The 20,316-nt window shown below is 41.1% G+C and overlaps 1 protein-coding gene across 2 annotated transcripts in view; it reads right to left on the reverse strand.

Annotated features, from left to right (window-relative positions):
• The window catches only part of asic1b (acid-sensing (proton-gated) ion channel 1b), a 195,821-nt gene that overhangs the window by 56,925 nt on the left and 118,580 nt on the right, over nucleotides 1-20,316 (reverse strand). Inside the window, exon 1 of one of the 2 annotated variants that reach the window (XM_022206771.2) lies at nucleotides 11,170-11,866. The exons of the other annotated variant lie outside the window; for it this stretch is intronic. Coding sequence (XP_022062463.1) covers nucleotides 11,170-11,841 — 672 coding nt within the window. The 5' untranslated portion in view covers nucleotides 11,842-11,866. Of the gene's footprint in view, nucleotides 1-11,169; nucleotides 11,867-20,316 lie in introns of those variants that run through there. 2 annotated transcript variants of the gene reach the window in all.

A 20,316-nucleotide genomic window follows, 5' to 3' on the forward strand; every position in this document is an offset into this window, starting at 1 on the left:
AACCTTAAGTTCAGCACAGATTCTGATCCATACACTCACCAGTCAATGTCATTAATGGGATGTTTCAACATTACAGAACAAGAGTCAAGTGCTGGAAGTGACGTTAAATAAGAACTCATGCATTTTCTCTAACGTAGAGATAGGGCTGGGCGATAAATCAAATTAATTCGATTAATTCGCCTTTTTAAAACCTGACGATTTGAAAATTTGCCAAATCGTAAAATCGAGGCGAGCTTAAATATATTACAATACAGATTCTTCTTTTGCCTTTCATGACTTGTGCACTGGCGTTTGCTTCCGCCTCTCATCTCCTTCCGCCAAAACACTCACACCCCCGTCATGGCGGACAAACAGCAGACGAAGAGTTGGTCACGAGAAAAGGGCCTCATGTTACATCGTGGTTCGGCTTTGAGAAGACTGACACAGAGCAAACTAGTCATGTGTATGGTTTGCAAAAGTACTGTGAAAACGAAGAGTAGCAGCACAACTAACCTCTTTCAGCACCTCCGGCAGAGGCATCCTAAAGAATGGGAAGAGTGACCACAGCTACGGGAGTGCGGCGTGGCTAGCACTAGCCATAGCAAACAGACAGCAAAGAAACAACAAAATTCGCTAAAAATCGTAATCGTCCAAGATGAATAAAAAAAAAAAATCAAGATTTTATTTTTTGGCCATATCGCCCAGCCCTACGTAGAGATGACACGATTGCTTTTTCTTGCTCACAGAAATAAACACATAAGAGCACACGACCAACTGCACCAGTCTGGGGGGATTTTTAGATGTCCTGCTGATTCTTACACTCTGCAACAAAGAGCCACCCAGTTCCCAATGGAGTCCTGCTGACCAGAGCAGATGCAGTCACCTACTGTATATAACTCTGGAGAAGAGAGGCAGAGAATGCCAATTGGGCCACAAACAAAGTCTAGCCTGCAGACAGGCTTCTCCACACACGCCTCTTTTCGGTTGTCGTTGCAAATACATGAAACAAGATGAGAATAGATGGCTTATTACTATATCCTCTTGAGAACTGAGATTGTGATTTCCTGCCTTTTTGGAGCTGAAACAACAACTCACAATTTATACAAATATTTTTATTTAAAGATATATAAATCTCTAGAAAACAGCGACAATTCTAAATCAAAATAGGCCGACAAGAAAATAAGAACGTCGATCCATTTTCTAATGAAACTTTAAGAAACTAAATTAGATAACAATGGTGTCAAAATTTGAGAGGTTGAATGAAACATAATAATAAACAACTACTTATTTATTACTTTAATTACTTTACGTTCAACGTGTTCATTACCCCACAAAGAAATGTGTTTGTGGGCAGAAATTTGAATGCAAACAAAGAACTAGCTAGCTAGTTAGCTATTAGCTAACCCCGTTAAATGGTTCTCATGTCCATAACAGCTGACATTCACAAAGGGGCTATTATTTTCCTGACAAAAAGTTTAACTGAACTCTGAGCCCAATTTACATTTCCTGACATGTTCGTAAACAAGAAAATATACGCTTGGAGTCGGTAAAACAGCGATATCCTAACAATTTTTGACTTAACTTTTCTCTTTTCCTGACAGGCGCATTTTGCTGCCGTCTCCATTTTATCTCAGCATGAAAACAAAGTTCCCCTCATCCCACAGAATCACTTCAGATATCATTGGAAAGGCCAGGATGTCCTCTATCAAGCACATCAGGATTCAGTAGGGTAGCTCAAATAAGTTAAAAGATGTAGATCAAAAACAAATGTCCAGTACAGAGGACATGAATGAACAGACTGGGTATCAGGAAGATATGAATTATGTGTGTGCGTGAAGGTGCGTCTCCAGAGCACACATCCAAAAATGTGGACACAGAACAAGCCCAGAAGAAAGAAACACAAAGAGTTTCAGAGAGTGAAGACCGAGGCAGAGTCCAGTGCTCTCATACGGACACCACCTTCCTCCTTACAGCTCCTCTGACATCCATTCTGTCAACCGGAGTCAAACATTTTATTTCAGCTCTGCTATAAAACACAGGGAACAATCTTGTAAGAAGCCATTAAGGCCCTCTCATCGGCCTAATTAGCTACGTGAAAGTGGCTATTGGCACTGTATAGGACACTTGTCATATGTCTTATTCATATATAATTGCTCCAACAAGACTGCAGTTTCCCTCATTTTAACATCATTAGGCGTCATTTATCTTAGTCGGTGGAGCGAAGTGGAAGTTCTGTCCTTTCATTTATGCCACCTTCATGATTAATTAGCATTTGTGGTATGAAGTGTTGGCTGATATTGAAGAGAGGTAGCGATGTATCAGTCTAATTTAAATGACCCTGGCTTTGTATCCCTTTGGACTCATCTTAGGAGGAGTGAGTAACACTGCACCTCTTGTCACCAGCCTCCAAAGAAGACTGATGAGAGATTTAATTAAAATGGGTGCATTTGAAAAACACTGATCCATCACTGGGATAGAGGGAGAGATAGGACACAGTGACAGAGCGCCACGATGCTCGTCCTACTGGACTGTAGTCTTAGTGTGGGATCTGACGAGAGAGAGAAAGAGAGGGGGAATGAATGAAGGATGGGTTTCTGCCAAGGCCGTTCAAACTGAACAAATCGTGTTTAATTTGTAATATTTATTTTTTAATCTCCGCAACACACAAATAGAGTTTAATCCCTGAGGAAAACAGCTCTTTCTACAAAATGCAACGACTGTGTTTCCGCTGGCAGCTGCTCTGCCTCTACACGGGGCTTTAAATGGATAGCGGTCATAGCAGCTCGGCGGCTCTGATGCTGTACTGTGGTGGGAATCAAAGGGCTTTTTAAAGATGGGATTAAGCATATTTCTGAGTGATTTTTTTGTAAACAAAAAGCGTAAAAAAACAGGACAGTATGCAGCATCTCAGTGCCAAGAACTCCACGACAGCCAGTTCGGGTCCTAAATGATTGTGTAACACTGCCCCCTTGTGATCACTGCTTGATATAAGCGCTTGGCAGCAACAGTGGAATTGCACATGCTGGCAAGAGAAAATGAGCTGCTGAAAAGTAGAAAGATGATGAATATCAGAGGTACCAGTTAAACTAATGAGATCATCAGACTGTTTTTAAATGGCAAGAGAGATGAGAGGCCTTTCTGTGATGTATTACACGTGATATTATGAGATTTATTGATGGAAGATGAAAAATTACAATTACGTTTTGTAGTTCTGTAATTGTGATAGATGTACACAAATGAGGGCACCTCTGAGCCCCTGATGTGAAAACAGCTAATAATCACAGAGAAAATGACAGGCGGTTATCTCAGTTTGAGTGTTAGCATACACGTGTAATGGCTCTGTGTCGCACCTCACGGAGGGGAGGAAGCGTTTCAGCGCTGCACGGCTTTTCAAGGCCAGGAAATGTAATCACCACTTTCAGTCTGAGCCTCCAACTCGTTTCTAAAAGCTGAAATTTTAAATCCATTATTTTTGGTTCAATTTGCTCACACGGGGTCAGGCGTAGCCGCGAGAAAGAAACAATTAAAGCAACACTTGTACTGATGAGGCAGTGCTCACTGCTCTCCACAGAAGCGTGTTTTCCAGCCGCACCGGTGTGTTGTTGTGCTCGTACCGCCTGATGGATCTCACCATCAGACCAGCTAATGAAACAGCAAGAAATGACCATAGCTCAAGCTCCAAACAACGCATTTAACTCACACAATGGGTAATAAATAAACACAAAATGGCTACACATTACAAAGAGATCCACAGAAATCAATTTTCATTTGAAGAAGTGACAGTTTAATTTGCCTAATTGGCCAAGGTGTAGAGAAAGTTGCTCCACAATGAGAAAGAACAAAGTGAGCTCAACACACAGTGCAATATTCAGTTAGTCTTTGTTGGTGGTACATACATTATGATCCACTGTGCTCCTTTCTTCTAAACTAGCATCTAATTCATCATGGCATATGCTTGATGATAATTACATTACAGTCTCACTGATACAATCTTTTCCCGCTGGCTGCTTAAAAGAAGTGCTGAACCATAACGAGTATTTACAGCTCAAAGCCAGATGGCGAAGCCTGTCCTGGCATTTCACTCTCCGTTCTCTGAAAATATTCCCCTGCAGTTTGTCTGCCTATCTGTTTGCTGGAGACGGGGCCCGGAGTATACAGACAGATGCTCTTGAGGAGACAGGAGAAGGGCGTAACCAGAGCCACTGGCTGATCCTGTTGACAATGCTGAGCTTGGGAGAAAGTCAAGCTGTATCTAATGGGCTGGGGCTGGAGCAGGAAGCAGGGATTTGGATCTTTGCTCTGAGGGGGGCTCACATTCTGCTCTGGGTCAGAAATGCTGCAACCTGAACTGTCTATCTGCAGGGCACCGGCCAAGCTTCACTATTGACCCAGCCATAAGCCAGAGCTCATTGCAGCATGCACAGACACACACCGAGTAATACATTCACATGCCCAAATGCCAGAGAAAGATGCCAGAGGAGGGCTGGACAAAAAGCCCCAGAGGCTGAGAGAGACTGAAAGCAATCAATCACTTCACCTCCTCTTCTGAATGCAGCCGCCATGGAGTCAGTGGCACCATTAGTGGCTGTTTAGGAGATATAATAAACAGGCAGTAGCAGGGGTTCAGGGAGCATTGATGCTGCCAGTTACCACATTACGCAAAATAAACACACTTCATCGATTTGCTTTTCAGAAGAAAAAGGCAGCAGAAATATATTAATCCGCACTAAGTGAGTTAGCCTGCTCTTAAGATACAACCCAGCCTTCCATGGCACAAGGACATAGCTAGTGAGTCTCCAGTTATGCAAGCCTCTCTTTATTCTTTTTTCTCTTTATATCAATTGCTTTTTTCTGCTCTGCCATTTGCCCCAACTTATCTGTATTTCCATTTGTAATTTCCCAGAAAGGCATTCAATAACTTCCATGAAATAGGCTTACTCTTGCTGTTTTAATTAATAATGTGCATATTGGGGATATAAATATGCAAAGCTGATTAACTTGTTTGACTAAGGTGTAAGGACTATGTAGGAAAAACAAAACCTCATGGCTAGATGGATTTCTAAACATTCAAAGCCCTTCATGTTTGATGCTGAAATGTGCACCAACAATGATGCAAAACTTCACTTAAAATATCTCAGCATGCTATTGTCAATATCAGGTGTGTTTTCGGCACACACACACACACACACACACACACACACACACACACACACACACACACACACACACACACACACACACACACACACACACACACACACACACACACACACACACACACACACACACACACACACACACACACACACACACACACACACACCAAAAAAATCTAGTCTATGTTTAGGCTTGGATTCTTCCCAAAAAGCTGTTTCTATCCAGCGGTTAGCGCGGATGTTTTCCCTAAATACCTGCTTATGAAACCTCTTCTTGAACATTGTCAAGGCAACACAGAGCACATTTTTACATTTTCAAAGCATCATGATTTGGAAACAGAGTGACAAAACAATGAGACAGCACCGCTTTTGTGTTTGCAGCACGGAGGTGCATGAGCGGAAGGAGCAATCAATGATTATATTAGTAGGAGGCTGTAATGCAGAGGGGTTCAAGCCAAACTGACAATGGCTATAATTAGTCCCATTAGACCTGACAGTGAAATGATTACTTGTCACTTGTGTTATTCAGCGCTTTAGCCTTAATGCAGAAACAACCGTGAAACCTGGAAGCATGCACACAGCATTTACTCAAAAACTAAACACAAAACAAAACTCACATAATGTATAAAATAACAGCCCTACGCAGGGCTGAGTGTAAATCAGTCAAATGCTGTTAAGAGCTTTAATGCAGAAACGACATCAGAAAACGGTGTGGGTCATGTATGTTTGCAATGATAATAGTCATCTCAGATATATGAGGGAGCACTTTTAAGTGCTCCACTTATTCACAACAATAGTGTAATGTATTAACTGACAGGCATTCAATTAAAATGTAGCGAATAAAATGCTTTTGCACAACATTCAGCATGTTTACCTTGTGTGCTTGAAGCATTTTACAGCATATGCATCATTCAGAATTACTGGCTTTAAACCATCCATGCATCCATTATCTATACACCACTTAATCCTCAAAAATTGTCGCTGGGGGCTGGAGTCTATCCAAGCTGACTTAGGGTGAAAGCAGGAGACACCCTGGACAGGTAACAATCTATCACAGGGCTACATATACAGACAAACAATCACACTCACATTCACACCTACGGACAGTCAATAGTCAGTTATTTTTGTACAGGGAGAACATGCAAACTCCGTACAGAAAGGTTCCGGGGATCTTCAAGCTGCAAGGCAACAGTGCTAACCACCAATCCACTGTGCAGCCCCGGTTTAAACCAAAATCTGTTTAAAACAATATTTTTTTAAGGACAATGTTTGTGGAGGAAAAATTGCTCTCTCTCCTCTCATTGAAGCACTTCCTTGCAGCTGTAAGTGGAAGATATTCCAGAATATCATGCAGGTTGCATCTGTCAGCTTCAATCACCTTCAATCAAGTTATAGATCCTATATGTCACCTCAAATTATCCTACTCTTGTTCCCATCTGTTTCTCCCAAGCTGAGACTTTAAGCATGTTTAGGCTCTCTCTGTGCTTAATATGGCCCTGAGAAAGGCAGATGCTGCGAAGACAAATGCTGTACCAAAACCATGACGTGGTTATGATTAGACATTGTCTGGCTGACGTTCTTGAGCAAACAAGCTGCCTCCATATTGGGCTGTAATCTGAATACGGCCTTCCTCACAATTCCTTAAACACGGTTGTTCAAAAAGAATGAACCGACTTCATAACGCAGCATTTTAATAAGGAAAAGCTTTCGAAAACTCCAGCTAATTCACAAGTATTCTACTCACAATCAATGTTTATTTCCTGTCTTACAAGTGTTCAGTGTGGCCACCACTTGCAGCACAACAAACATCAGTGCGATCAGAGAATTCCTCCCAGACGCGTATCAGCTTATTAAGATCCACTGAGTTGATCGCTGTTGTTATTCAGTGTCATTCGATGACCTTAAACATCAAATAAAAGTTGATTGTAAGTAGAATACTTGTGATTTAGCTGGAGTTTCTATTGCATTCCTTATTAAAATAATGCATAATGAAATCGGTTCATTCTTAGTATAAGGAATTGGGAGAAAGCCCATACTCAGATTATAAGGTCCAAGAGAATCCTCAGAATTGATGCTGCCAGTGCTCACATCACTGTGTTGCTCGTTGTATCATTTCTCCTCATGTCAGTAGGGCTGGACCCGAATATCCAAATATCCGAATATTCGGTCGTGACGGTGGTATCCGAATATTTATTTTGAGATTCGAATATTTGGATTGCACCCCACCCCCTTCGTCGGACGATGTTGCACGATCGGTATTCGACTCGTCAATTCGTCTGTCCCGCTGTCAGACATTACGATCTGAACCCAATATTAGGACACTCATCATTAATTGAGGCTGAATATCCGGAGCCCAGAAATTGCTATTCGGGCCAACCCTAGATATCAGTAAACCTTATTCTCAATCTAAGCCATCCGAGTCTGCAGAATCTAAATCTGAGTCCTTGTTCATCTCTCGACACTATCATATAAGCACAAAATTCTCTAACAGCCTCACACAGATGCGTATGATATTGAGATCTTCAATGTGAGACGCTGCAGGAACAAGAATGAGTTTTGAACTACGCAGTTAAATCTGTCATTGAAGAAAACCTGCTCACTGCCTAATAAAACGGCAGACTGCTCAGAAGTCACAGTATTTTGTTTTTAAGAATCCGACATCAGCAGAGGATGACAGCAGGCCTGCTTCACCTCAAGGACACCAGCCTCGTAGGCCGTTTTTTTCCATTAGCGACACTGACTGCCTGACCTGGGCTCTTCTTCAAGTTTTGCCTGGATCAGACACTGAACCCCGAATAAAGACAAGTTGAGTAAGATCTATAGCCTGCTGTCAAACACCGTCTTCCTTTCTGTTTGTGTGCTAACATTAAGTCGTGCTGCCTGTTTGTGTCAACACAGAGAGAATGCCCTCGCTAGGCATTCTCTCTGTGCGTGTTGTTGAAATTGTCTTAGTCTGCAAAAAAATTCCCCAAAGACAAAAACAGCTCTGCATGGCTGTGTACGCTATTTTTAATCTTCAAACCGTTGTTTGTTCTTCATCGTCTCAATGACTCTGTTTCACTGCGGGATTGCTCGTTTCATCTTAATTGCACACACTGCCCTAACGATGCTCTGACTTCTAATGATTTGGTTCTACACTTGAGGATCTGCTCAGGTGTAATAATATATGTTGGAGCGCTTCCTTTCTATTTACCTCCACATCTTAGTTAACAAGATATAGCCCTGCATAGCTCTAATATTTCTGGAGCTCCCAACCCCAGAATGTCAGAGCTGCTTTAAGTGTCAACGATCTGAAAATCCTGACGGAAATTCACCTGTTTGATTTTTACCGTCAAGCCACTCGGCTGCTCTCTGCCTTTTATTCTTAGATAAATTATAGTATATATAAATATAGATATGCTCATGAGTCATCATAGCTTATCAAGGGTCAAGCTGACATATTAAAAAACATTTTCCTCACTCTGCAGTAAAACAGCCAGCCAAAAAAAGTAAGTGCTGACATTTAATGAGAGACATCAAGCAATTTTTTGGCATTTTAGCTTGAAAAATGACTCGGAAACACAGACTAATCGTTAAAGCAATTAATCACCTCAGCACCAGTGGCTGCACAAAATAGGAATTCGACTACAGCTATTTTAATTTCGCTATAGCTAACTCTTTGATAATTAATGACAAAAACAAACTGTAAATTAACGAAGGCATTGTGTTGTCACATAATTCTAAAGTGGGAAGCGGTGTGTCGTGCTTTTACACACCGATGTAAATGAGTCTCGTGTAACTCGAGCACCTCCATTAGCAGTCTGCACACATCTGTCCAGAACTTGTGCAAAGGTCAAGCAAATCAATAGAGCAATGGCGAGATATCGTCAACACTATTTGGCAGTTTAGTATTCCACTTGTGTCCAATGTGACGCGCGCCAAATGCCAAAAATTCTGGAAATGTGTGTCTGGCAAGAGGCCGGTTCCTCTGGGCTACACAGAGATTCCCCTCAGTGCCCGTTTAACTCAATAACAACAGCCGTATGCCAAGTATGCCACTTTAAGTAATGGAACCTGCTTATGTCTGCTCTTTTGGAATTTAGAGTGGAGTTTTACTAAAGCAGACATGCTGACTTGAAACATTTTTATTTACAGCAGCGACTCGGAAATGGAAGTAACTGAATGACCTCACAGCAATAAATAAACACTTCCTTTTATATCTGTAATTCTCTACAACGTCCTGTTCGGTGATAACTACTGTCCTGGCATTTCACTTTAGTTTTTAGTCGTAGGTTTTACTGGATGCTCCTATAATTTCACAATGCACTTTAACAGAATTCCTTAATGAAATCCAGCATCATTTCGACTCTACTCTCCCACTTTTTGGAAGACATTTCAATTTAAGATCCCCATGGAGAATACTGCCAATCAGTTAAAACGATCAAGTCTAAGAGATGGAATGCCTCTCGAACAGAGGTGGCTTGAGAAGCCAAAAATTGTACTCGAGTAAGAGGAACGTTACTTCAAAATAATATCACTCAAGTAGAAGTAAAAAGCAGTCATCCCAAAAAAAAAAAAACAACTACTCGAGTAAAAAGTATTTGGTGAAAAGACTACTGAAGTAATGAGTAACTGTTTGATTGTAATATCTGATTTTTTTTAGAAATGCTGTGATCAAAGAGACAAAAATGTAAAATAACGTGCAAATTCTGATATTTTCCAATATAAAATAAAATTAAAAGAATAGCAAAATTAAATAACATGTTTACAAAATGACAAATTAAGGCACAAGAAACACAAATTTCCAAATCAGTTTTTCACAACATAAAGCTTTAGAAACAAGTACCTGTAGTAAGGTAACGTTTATATGTTTGAACAGTGCAAACTACTTCCAGTGACAAGATGTACTGTGTTTCACTTCCCTCCAAATGGCACACACTGCAACCCTCAAAATCTTACCAAGTCTGTTTGTCTTGTTTTTAGTCAAAAAGTCTCATCCCACTCGATTTAAGATAAATTCACTTAACAAGTGACATTTCAGCAAGATGGAGGGACTTGTTTTAAGACAATGCATCTTAAATATCTTGCTAAGTCAAACAATCTTGAAATGATCTGGTTTACCTCGTGTCGTCCTGTGGGTCAAATTGATCCGTTTTAAAGTTTGAAAATGTGGAAAAAAATTATGATTATCACAGTGAACACTTACACGTTTTCAAAATTTTGGGGGAATTTTTTTTAAAAAACATTTTTTGATGGGGGGGGGGTGTTAAAAAAATGTTTCTTTAAGAACATTCAGAAAAAAAATCAACCAAAATCCAGCGAATTTCGCTGGATTTTGGTTGATTTTTTTTCTGAATGTTCTTAAAGAAAATATTAGAAGTTTTACTGATAAATATGTCATCACTTTAGATATTTTTAGTTTTTTTAGGCAGATTTTTATTCATTTTTTTGAAAATATTTACAATTTCCATGTTTTTTTTCATTTTATTAAATTTTTTATTTCTTGTCAAATTTGGGGACTTTTTTTAAATACAATTTTTAAGGGAAACTTTTAAGGAACTTTCTTCCGAAAGACTTTGCAAGTTTTTATAAATTTGGGGTAATTTTTTTGCTGCATTTTTGGATTTTTTTCAGACAGGGAAACAATATTTTTGGTGCCGTAGATGAGGTTAAGACACCTAGGCTTGACAATCCTGGTAAAATAAAGCTTAAAATACATTTTCCCAGCTAATTTTAAGATCTCAATATTCTAAATATCACATCTTGTTTCAAGAAATTTCACCAAGTCATTTTTCACTTGTTTTATTGGCAGATTTTTTCCACTTATTTCAAGGTAAAAGTTCTTTGAAATAAGTTTTTTTTTCTTGTTTTGAGAGGGGCATTTTTTCCAGTGCAGGCTCAGTAGATAGAAAATAACATTACAACTCGGACTGGACCCCATTATCAGAATATTCAGTTGTTGTGACGGTATCCGAATATAAATTTATGATCCCCCCAAAAATGAAATATTTGAAACCACTCTAAAAACTCTTCTTCACTGTGAGGAGTATCTTACCTCTTTGAAGTTCTCAGGACCGCACTCTAAACCTCTGAAGTTACACTCCAGCAGCATGTCCTCCACACGGTGTCGAGTACGGCTGTAGAACTCGTCCAGGCTGAAGCGAGAGCCTGGCGGGCGGTCCGGCTCCGGGGCCAGTGGGAACCCCGGGGCCATGCCTTCCTCGAAGCCCAGCAGAGGGCCCATGAAAATCAAGTCGCTGTAGCTCATCTGAGACTTTCGGATAAAGTTGTAGTTGCATATGGTGACGGCAGGAAAGGTCATGTTGTTGGCCACCCTCTCATCCAGCATGGTGATGTAATCGAACTGGAGGTAATAAATAACCCTGTCAGCTACTTGATACAAGAAAGCAGACAGGGCCAAGGTGAAGACCACAGCCCACAAACCCTGACGGATGCCGAACTTCTTGTCCTCTACAAACACGTGGTTGGCACCGTGGAGCGAGCAGCCGCTGAAGAAAGCGGCCAGGTCGTCCACCTCGCTGACGTTGTCCTCCTCGTCAGCGTAGTCATCCACCTGACTAGACCCGTCCAGGTACTCCTGCGAGTCCCCGTCACCGTAGCTCTTTTTAACACGCTTGTAGTGGTCATCAAAACCGTCTTTGCCATATCCTCTGCCGGGCTCGTCATCGGCCGAAAAGGAGATGGTGCACATGATCCGGACCGGCATGATGGCAGGAATGAAGACGGCAATAATACTTAGAAACAAGACGGCAATCTGAATCCACAAGTCCAGTCCTAGAAGAGTCCAAAATCCAGGAGTAATGAAATCATTCAAGATCAGAAGTGGCAGGAAGCTTATTTAAAACAGGCTACTGATGCAAAAACCATTCGTCGGTGTAAAATCACAGTGTCTTAATTCTGCTTTTTTAAAATGAGGTATGGAGCCAATCAAGCACACACTGTCCCAAACAAAGCTAAAACATCAAGAGCACGAGCTGAAAAGCAAACCACACGCCCTGCCACCCGCCACTCACATCCACCTGGAGTTGAACTGAGACGCCTCATCTGGGTTTGTCCTTGTGTCTTGGGGGCAGATCAATCCCCAATTTCAAAAGACAGAAGAAGAAAAAGAGGACGATAAGGAGTAGGAGGAGGAGGGATGAGGAGGAGGGGTAAGAATGTGAGGCCATGAGGAGTGCAGGACACAGAATACTCCCACAGGGCCCAGCTACAGGTCCTCACGCCGGGGCAGAATTTCACCATTTCCTGGAAAAAAAAAAACTAAGCTTTGACGCAGTGGAAAAAGAAAATGCTTGAGCCGAGGTACAGTTGCAACTGCACTAAATAAGCCGGTAAATTTCTGCTGATTTCACTGTTCGGCCTGACCTCATTCCACCCTCGAAAACAAAATGATCTCAGCACAGTTGTGTAATCAAATGCAAATAATACTAAGGTGTTACTGCAATGACTAAAACCAAGCAAAGATTCACATACTGGAATACACAATGCAATCTTACATGGACACGTCTCAGCATATTTGACGGAGTTTCACAACAAAAAACACCAAAGACCACAAGATCCTTTAAGAAGATTCACAGAGAGGAAGTATTAAGCTCATGTACGATGCCTGGTCAAGGAATTAGCTACAGCAACGCAAACAGCAAGAAGAAAAGTCAAGTAATTTAATTAAGACTTCCATTTGCTCATTGTTATTTCAATCTAATGGAAGATTTTACCAACACATCTTTCTCAAATTACACAGCCCCACATAGCTGCGAGCACTTCTGTGGAAAGCAGATTAACTGAAAGCAAATATGTACAAGTAGCAGAGAAAAGAAAAGCACCGTCTTAAATGGATCCTCTCATTATCGAATATGGAGATAAATGCAGATTCCCTGAGGTGGTGTAAGTTGTGATATGAAAAGGAAATGTATGAGACCGATCCATCCGCATTGATCCACCTCCATTAGACAGCCCGGATTATTTTCAGAAACATGATGGTGCCAGAAAATGAAACTTTAGACGCGTTTAGAGCGATGACAGCATTCTTTACGATAGAAACCCGCAGCTAACGATACCACAGGACACCTCAGCCGCATTAGACCTGCGAAACAAATGGGAAACGCATTACGCAAACCGATCTATTGCTTTAAGTTTTAAAACCATAACTGCCTGCCAGGGAAAACGCTAATATCAAGAGATAGGGTGAGAAAGACAGCAGGCCTGGTCAATATGCGTTTAACTGTGAAGATAGTCCATCACAAGAAAAAAAACTGCTGATGATAAGAGAGCAAACAAAAGAGTTGTGGCTTGGCTTAAATCACGCTCTATCTCGGAGCTCGGTTAACAGCAGAGGCTGACGGCCTGCGGTTCTTGAATATGTATTAGTGATCGCTAGATAGCCTCCGGCACGCAGCCTGACCTAACAAGAAGGTCACAGAGCTCCCTCAGCTGCAGTCCCCAGGCCTTCAGAGAGGTACAGCTGCATGAATATTCACACATGCTATAACATCTTGGATGATTTGGCACAAGATGCTTAGTTGTGAAACTGCTGTGGAGGAAATTAAACTGTACAACGCAGTGCAGTGACCCTGTGAATAAAACGACTTGATTAGGTCCATGTCCTCTACGCTGAAACATCTTAATTACGATGTCAGTGCAGATATATCGATGCACACAGGGCTGCACTAAATCTGCATTTGTTTTGACATCTGTGTTCTTCTAATAACAGATAAATCCAAACAGGACTGTGTCACTGCTTTCTTGTGCTTTTATCCCTCGCCTGTTACCCTTTCCCTTAAATTACATTCACTCTTCTTTTACATTGATGTGTACATCCACTAGAGGGCAACAGCAGCACATCTGATCACAGTCTTTCCTCAGGGCTACAAATGCCATGACAAAGCATCAAAAGACTCCACAGGCAACATTTTATTAAAGTGAAGATGCCAACTGTGAAGACAAAAGTGCTTTCTATTTGTCTTTTCCATTTTGCACTACCTATTTGGTATAAAAACTATCCCATGGGCCAAGGACAATCACATGGCGTCCTTCTTATTGGACTTCAACAAAAATAGTTTCCACCAAAATTAAACTCGTTGGAGCGGCTGAATTGTGGAGCTGATCAACTGGCGAAAAAGCTAGAAAGCTTTAAATTGCAAACAGTGAAACAACTATTGATTTGTGGACTCACAAAGGACAGCTGCAGGTGTTTAAATCAACAGCAAATTGCCCACACCTTTTGAACCAGAAACATGATGTCAGTCCAAATGAATTAAACAGCTGCAGCACTCGCATATTGGTGGAATCACGCTGGGTGCTCAAATCACTGACCAACAAACGATCGCCAATGAAAATCTACTTTGTTTAATACTGCGCCCCAAATCCTTTTTACATTTTCTGTCTGTACAGTTAATTTCTTTTAAAAAAAAACCACTCAAAATACAAAGCATCATCTTGGAAAGACGGTTCCATGTTTCTGTTTCCACACATGAACCCTGCACTCACAGAGGAAAACAGGGAGCACAAAAAAATAAAGGAAGATTTTCATACATTTTTGCATCAGGTCAAAAGGTGGCAGTGTTGTGATGTGTGTGTCCACGGTCACAGCTCTACCCCTTGGGCTGGGATTTCAACAAGGCCACGCATTTCGTTATGGTCAGAGTGAGAAGAGTGCAGGGCAGATGAGAGGAGAGGTTTAACGCTCCCTTTCAAGTCCCTCTCACCAGCTCCGCTTACAGCTAGGATCGACCTGGCGTTGCCATGGATACATCCTGGCAGTCAGCGAGAGAGGATGCACAAAGCCCATTACCCTGAACATGCATACAGTCACACATGCACACACACGGATGGACAGCCACACAAACACCCAGAAATGGATAAAAAAAAACACAAACACATGAAAGTGTCAGTGCTGTTTTCCTTTAGACGCACATTAAATTAAAGAGACGCTTGATGCTTTCAAATAATTTATGCACATCACATAAATCTGACTTGAGTCAGGATTTGAAGTGAAGAGGACAGGAAGAAGGAGAGCCAAGACGACAAAATAAAGATATCACAAAAAGGAGCCGGCACACCGAGGCAATGATATTACTTGCTCAGAGGCAGCATTCAATCAATAGTCTAGCATTCATATTCTAAGGTTATTGTGGGATTCAATGGATTCGGCAAGAAAAACAAAGAGCGAGCAAACAAGAACCGAGCTGGTCCATTCCCAGAAGATGCTGAATGAGACACGGGCTAAAGGCAATGATGCTGTTCTCTACCACACAATATTCTGCCCTCACCTTTCAACAGGGGCCATCGCTATCTGAAACACCGAGTGTTCGACGCAGCAGCTCCCCTGCCGAGAGAGGTAACAATATATGGGAGAACAATGACCTTTTTGTTTTTTTAAAAGTGAGTTGTTGTGGCCAAGCAACACATTTCTCATTTAAAGAAGTGCAGAGGTGACATAAGACTCCATGGCCAGCCCTACGATACGGTTAATGATAAGAAAAACCAGCTCTGTTGTAACTACATGGAGTTTGTGTCATAATAGAAGACAGCATGGTTGAGTCATGCTTTTAAAAAAGGTTCTGACATACAAGTCTCAGGGGACCAGCGCCTCATTCTGATAGTCAAGCATGTTGCTATGACATACCTACAGAGAAAGACTGAGATAAATAATGATTAAAAAAAATAGCTACAACTGCACACTGTGGATTCTGGTGTCTCCTGTCAAAAGAAGGAAAAACTCAGTCATTTAACAGAATTTGGACAGTGGGAAAAGTGAGAAAGAAGCACCAAATGGCACGTTTGATTGAGTGTCTAATGTGTGAGCCAGAACCACAGCCGATTTGTGTAAATATTACTGTAATGGTATTTTCACCTTCTTCTTGTCTTCATGTACAGGCATCAAAAAATTGTTTCCCTGTCTGAAAAAAAATACAAAAATTCTGCAAAAAATTCCCCAAATTTCTGGAAATTTGCAAAACCTTTAGGAAGAAAATTCCAATAATTCTTTAAAAGTTTCCTTTAAAAGTTTTATTTAAATTTTTTTAAACAAATTTGGCAAGAAAATTATTGTGAATATTTTCAAAAAAATGTGTAAAAATATTCCAAAAAAATCCTAAAAATATCTAAAGTGATGACATATATATCAGTAAAAATTCAGATATTTCTTTAAGAAAATTTACTGGACTTTCGTAGATTTTTTTGTGAATGTTCTTAAAAAACATTTTTTACACTGCTTTTTGTCCAGAAAAAAAAAAAAAAAATTCAAAATTCCCCTAAAATGTTGAAAATGTGGACAGCAGAAATTTCACTGCGGAAATATATTTTTTTCCACATTTTCAAATTTTATAAACGGATAAATTTGACCCACAAGACGACACATGGGTTAACAAAACTCCCCAAAAATACCAAAACAGCTTCAGCTCATCTAGAATGCTGCTGCTAGTTTTAACCCGGACTACGAGATCTTAACATATCACACCACTTCTAAAATCTCTACACTGGCTTCCAGTCAGTCACGGAATAGATTTTAAACCCCTACTGATCGTTTATAGATCGAAGAAGGGTTTAGGCCCAGAATACATCTGTGATATGTTGAGAGAATACAAACCTAGCAGGACTCATAGATCCAAGGACTCAGGTCAGCTAGTCCAGACTAGACTAAAGATGAAGAAGCAGCATTTAGCTGTTATGCTGCAAACAAGTGGAACAAACTGCCAGTGGAGATTAAACTTTCACCAAATGTAGACACTTTTAAATCCAGGTGAAAAGATTTGTTTTCTCACGCATCTATGCATGAAATCTGTACGGTATCTTTCAACTATCTGCCCCTCACTGTAATGCTCCTAATGTTTCATGTAAAGCATTTTGAATTGTCTTGGACATGAAGGCTGCTATACAAATAAGCTTGCCTTGCCTAAACGGTGTTAATTCTTATGATTTTTTTCATTCAATTTCTTCCAGATTTCTAATCAATTAATGATACGCTAAATGAGAAAATAGAGCTTCAATTTCCCATCACCGTCTGTCACATGAGCTGTGTTTCCACACGTTATCGACTGAACTTGACGCAAAGTTTTCAAATGTCACAAAAAATAAAAAAGAAGAGCACTGGTACTAGAGAAGTACTCCACCAAGGCTGCTCAGTCGTTGCATGATTTCCGACGGAGAAGTCCCAAATAGACCGCCGCGGTGGATTTGTAGTAGGATTGTGATCATGTGATCATCAGCAGACAGCTGACGTAGTGTTCACTTGTTGTCATAGTTACAGTGACGCTGTGCTGCTATCTCGCACTGATATAGAAATCTTGAATAAATCCGTGGATCCAGACTATAAGCCGCATCACGGCCAAGAATTTAATCAGGCGGTCCTCGTGTCATTTCTGACCTTGCCAGAAAATTTTATCCAAATCTGTTTTTGAGTAATGTTGCTAACAGACAAAGAGACAGACAAATGTACGCCGATCACACATAATTATAATGTTAAAAAAAGAATATGCAGATTATCCTTGTTTCCATTACTTGCTTTGGAGCAAACAAACAAGGCTGTGTCATGTCGGCAGAAGTTTGTGCTATAGGCTATCCAACGCATGGCTGTCATAAACATAGCAGAAGAAGCCAGAAACAAATTCTGAATCACATACTCGTTCTTTTAAGTGCATACTACGGCTGCCGTCACAAATTATGTACCGTTTCCTGCAGGTTGCATAGAATTGGGACGTGTCACTAGTTTATACAAGACACCATGGGAATGGCTAGAGAAGCAGGCTGACTGCGTACTCAAAAATCGGACCAAATGTAGGACATGTGGGTACTTTTGACATACTAAATTTGACGTACTATATATAGAGTCATTCTACATCTTCTGGAGTAGCTACTATATAGTGTGGCAGTATGGATATTGGAGTACAACCCACTAAAAACTTTAAGGAAGAAACAAAATTTCCACAAAAGAAAAACAAAGAGAAGTCTTCAGGAATTGTTTTGGGTTAGAAAAGTAATTTCACTTAGAATTTTTCTTTCACGCTAGTTGGACATTTTGGATATGAAGACAACAGCAGAAGTGGAAACAGCCGATCCGTCAAGAGAGTGAACCGTTCTCTCTGCCAGAACTTACTCGGAAAAAGAGCTTCCATCACTCATGAAGCGCATTCACTGTGCAGAAAAAGTCAAAAAAACACCTCAAGCGAGTGAATAAAGTTTTTTGTGTTGTTTCCGTTCACTTTTTCTCATGCAACACCTCAAAAAAATACATTCAATAATTGTTACAGAAACACTTCTTTAGCGATTTCAAGCTACATTTTTTGACACTGTGGATGGCAACACAAAACCTGAACAGCTCTAATACAGGTATCACAAATGAAATGAAATGAAAGTCCAAATGAATACACCTGAGAGCGCCAACTTTAAACTTCCCCGTGTCCTCAACAGACAGCTTCAAACCTGACCTTATCTTATAACAAATTCTGAGACAATCTAAGGAGCGTCGTGTTCGTGAGCGTTGGGCAGTCAGTTTTATCAGAGAACTAGCGGGGAGCTGCTGCTTTTCTATCTCCTGTGTGACTCGGTTGTACGTTCAGCATGCACTCTTCTGTAGAGCACAGAGACATTAGTATTTGAAAGTTGTTTTAGCATCAGGAAAGCTTATATGAACACCACATTTTTTTGACGCAGCACACCTCCACACTCATCTATTTCGCAACAATTAAAATGCAGGATTCACACGTTTCTTACTGTATGTCTGCAGAAGCTCATACCTCTGAAACCGGAGAGCTGCTTTCATGCCTCCATATCAACAACGAACCTTCAGCCATCCAGCAGCTCTGACCTGATGTTGTCCCATTCCCTTAAACTTTTATCTCTTCAGTGACTTCAAGATTGAAAACAAGACGACACAATAACCTGAAAGTTTTATTTGTTTTGTAGAGGTTCTAGGGCAAAGACATAAGCCAATAGTCTCTTGTTTACCTTTGTGCAGCACAGTAGAGAATATGCACATATGTAAACACAATCCCAAACTTGCAAGACAAAAATAAACCCGAGGCATAATAAAAGCAGCAAAAGAATAAGCTACATGTGAGACGGAAACATTGGACACACATGTACTGGCTCGAGTAGCAGCGGTCGGTTCCCAGCAGCAGTGACAGAGCTGGAACGCGCTACAGTTGGATGCTGTGTGTGCATTTGCTTTAGCAGATCTTGCTTTTGACACAGTGGCAACAGCGACACAAAAGCCTTCAAAGAAAGATCTCTTCCATGTCGTTAGCGTTAATGTGTTTACTCCATTCACCCCGTCTCTGCGGCACCTTGGCCCGCACGCTGACGACGAAGGACGAAGCAATGTGGCCAACACAGGAAGGAACAAAAGAGGTTTCTGCTCAGTGGACAGTCTAAAAGTGGGACTTCGTTGTGATGCAGGCCGATGTCAAAGAAACTGGCAAATATTTGTTCATACGGGAGCGAGCTACAGGAGGCGGGGGAGTATGCTGCATCTCAAGTGGTGTTGATATTTATGACATGCTTGAAATTCACACTATGTACTGGTGGGCTTCTAATGGTGATATGCAGCTGGCAGCATTGAGGCCGCTGAGTGCTTTTAGTGCAAAAAAGACCAGATCAGAATGAAACAGACACTGAGAAGGGGGAGCAATGTTGATAAGGTCAGTGCAATTAGCACTGCATTCAAGTTGTAGATGGATACCAGATGGGATTTTAGCACATGTAGACAGCTGGAATCAATGGAGACATCGTATGTCTGCTTTTCAAGTCAATGCACTCCATGGAAACACTAGCCTGTTCAGAGTCAAGAGCTAGAGAGACTCGTCTTCTCTCTGGCTCCGATTGACACGTCAAATGTGAACGAAGCTGGGTCAAAGGTCAATGGAAGCCGCTCTCTGACTGGCTCTCTTTCCTGTTGCGTTACACAGCGGCGCCTGCTCCCCCTCTGAATGTGATTATCACCTAGACTAACCCATTACCTCCACAGTGAGGTCCCCTCTGTCTCCTGTCATTCCCTTCTCACCTCTTCTGAGTCAGCCTTCACTGGCTCCATCTCCGTTTGATTCACTCGCACTTTATCGCTTACAATTTCTCTCCTCTCGCTACCTTTCCCTCTCTGTGTCCCTGCATTACTAAGATGAGTACCAGCGGGGCAGCGGGCTGCCTTTTAACACAAGAGCCGAGAGGGACACAGTTATCAAGCAGG

This window comes from Acanthochromis polyacanthus, chromosome 5 (genome assembly GCF_021347895.1).
Source record: "Acanthochromis polyacanthus isolate Apoly-LR-REF ecotype Palm Island chromosome 5, KAUST_Apoly_ChrSc, whole genome shotgun sequence".
NCBI lineage: Eukaryota > Metazoa > Chordata > Actinopteri > Pomacentridae > Acanthochromis > Acanthochromis polyacanthus.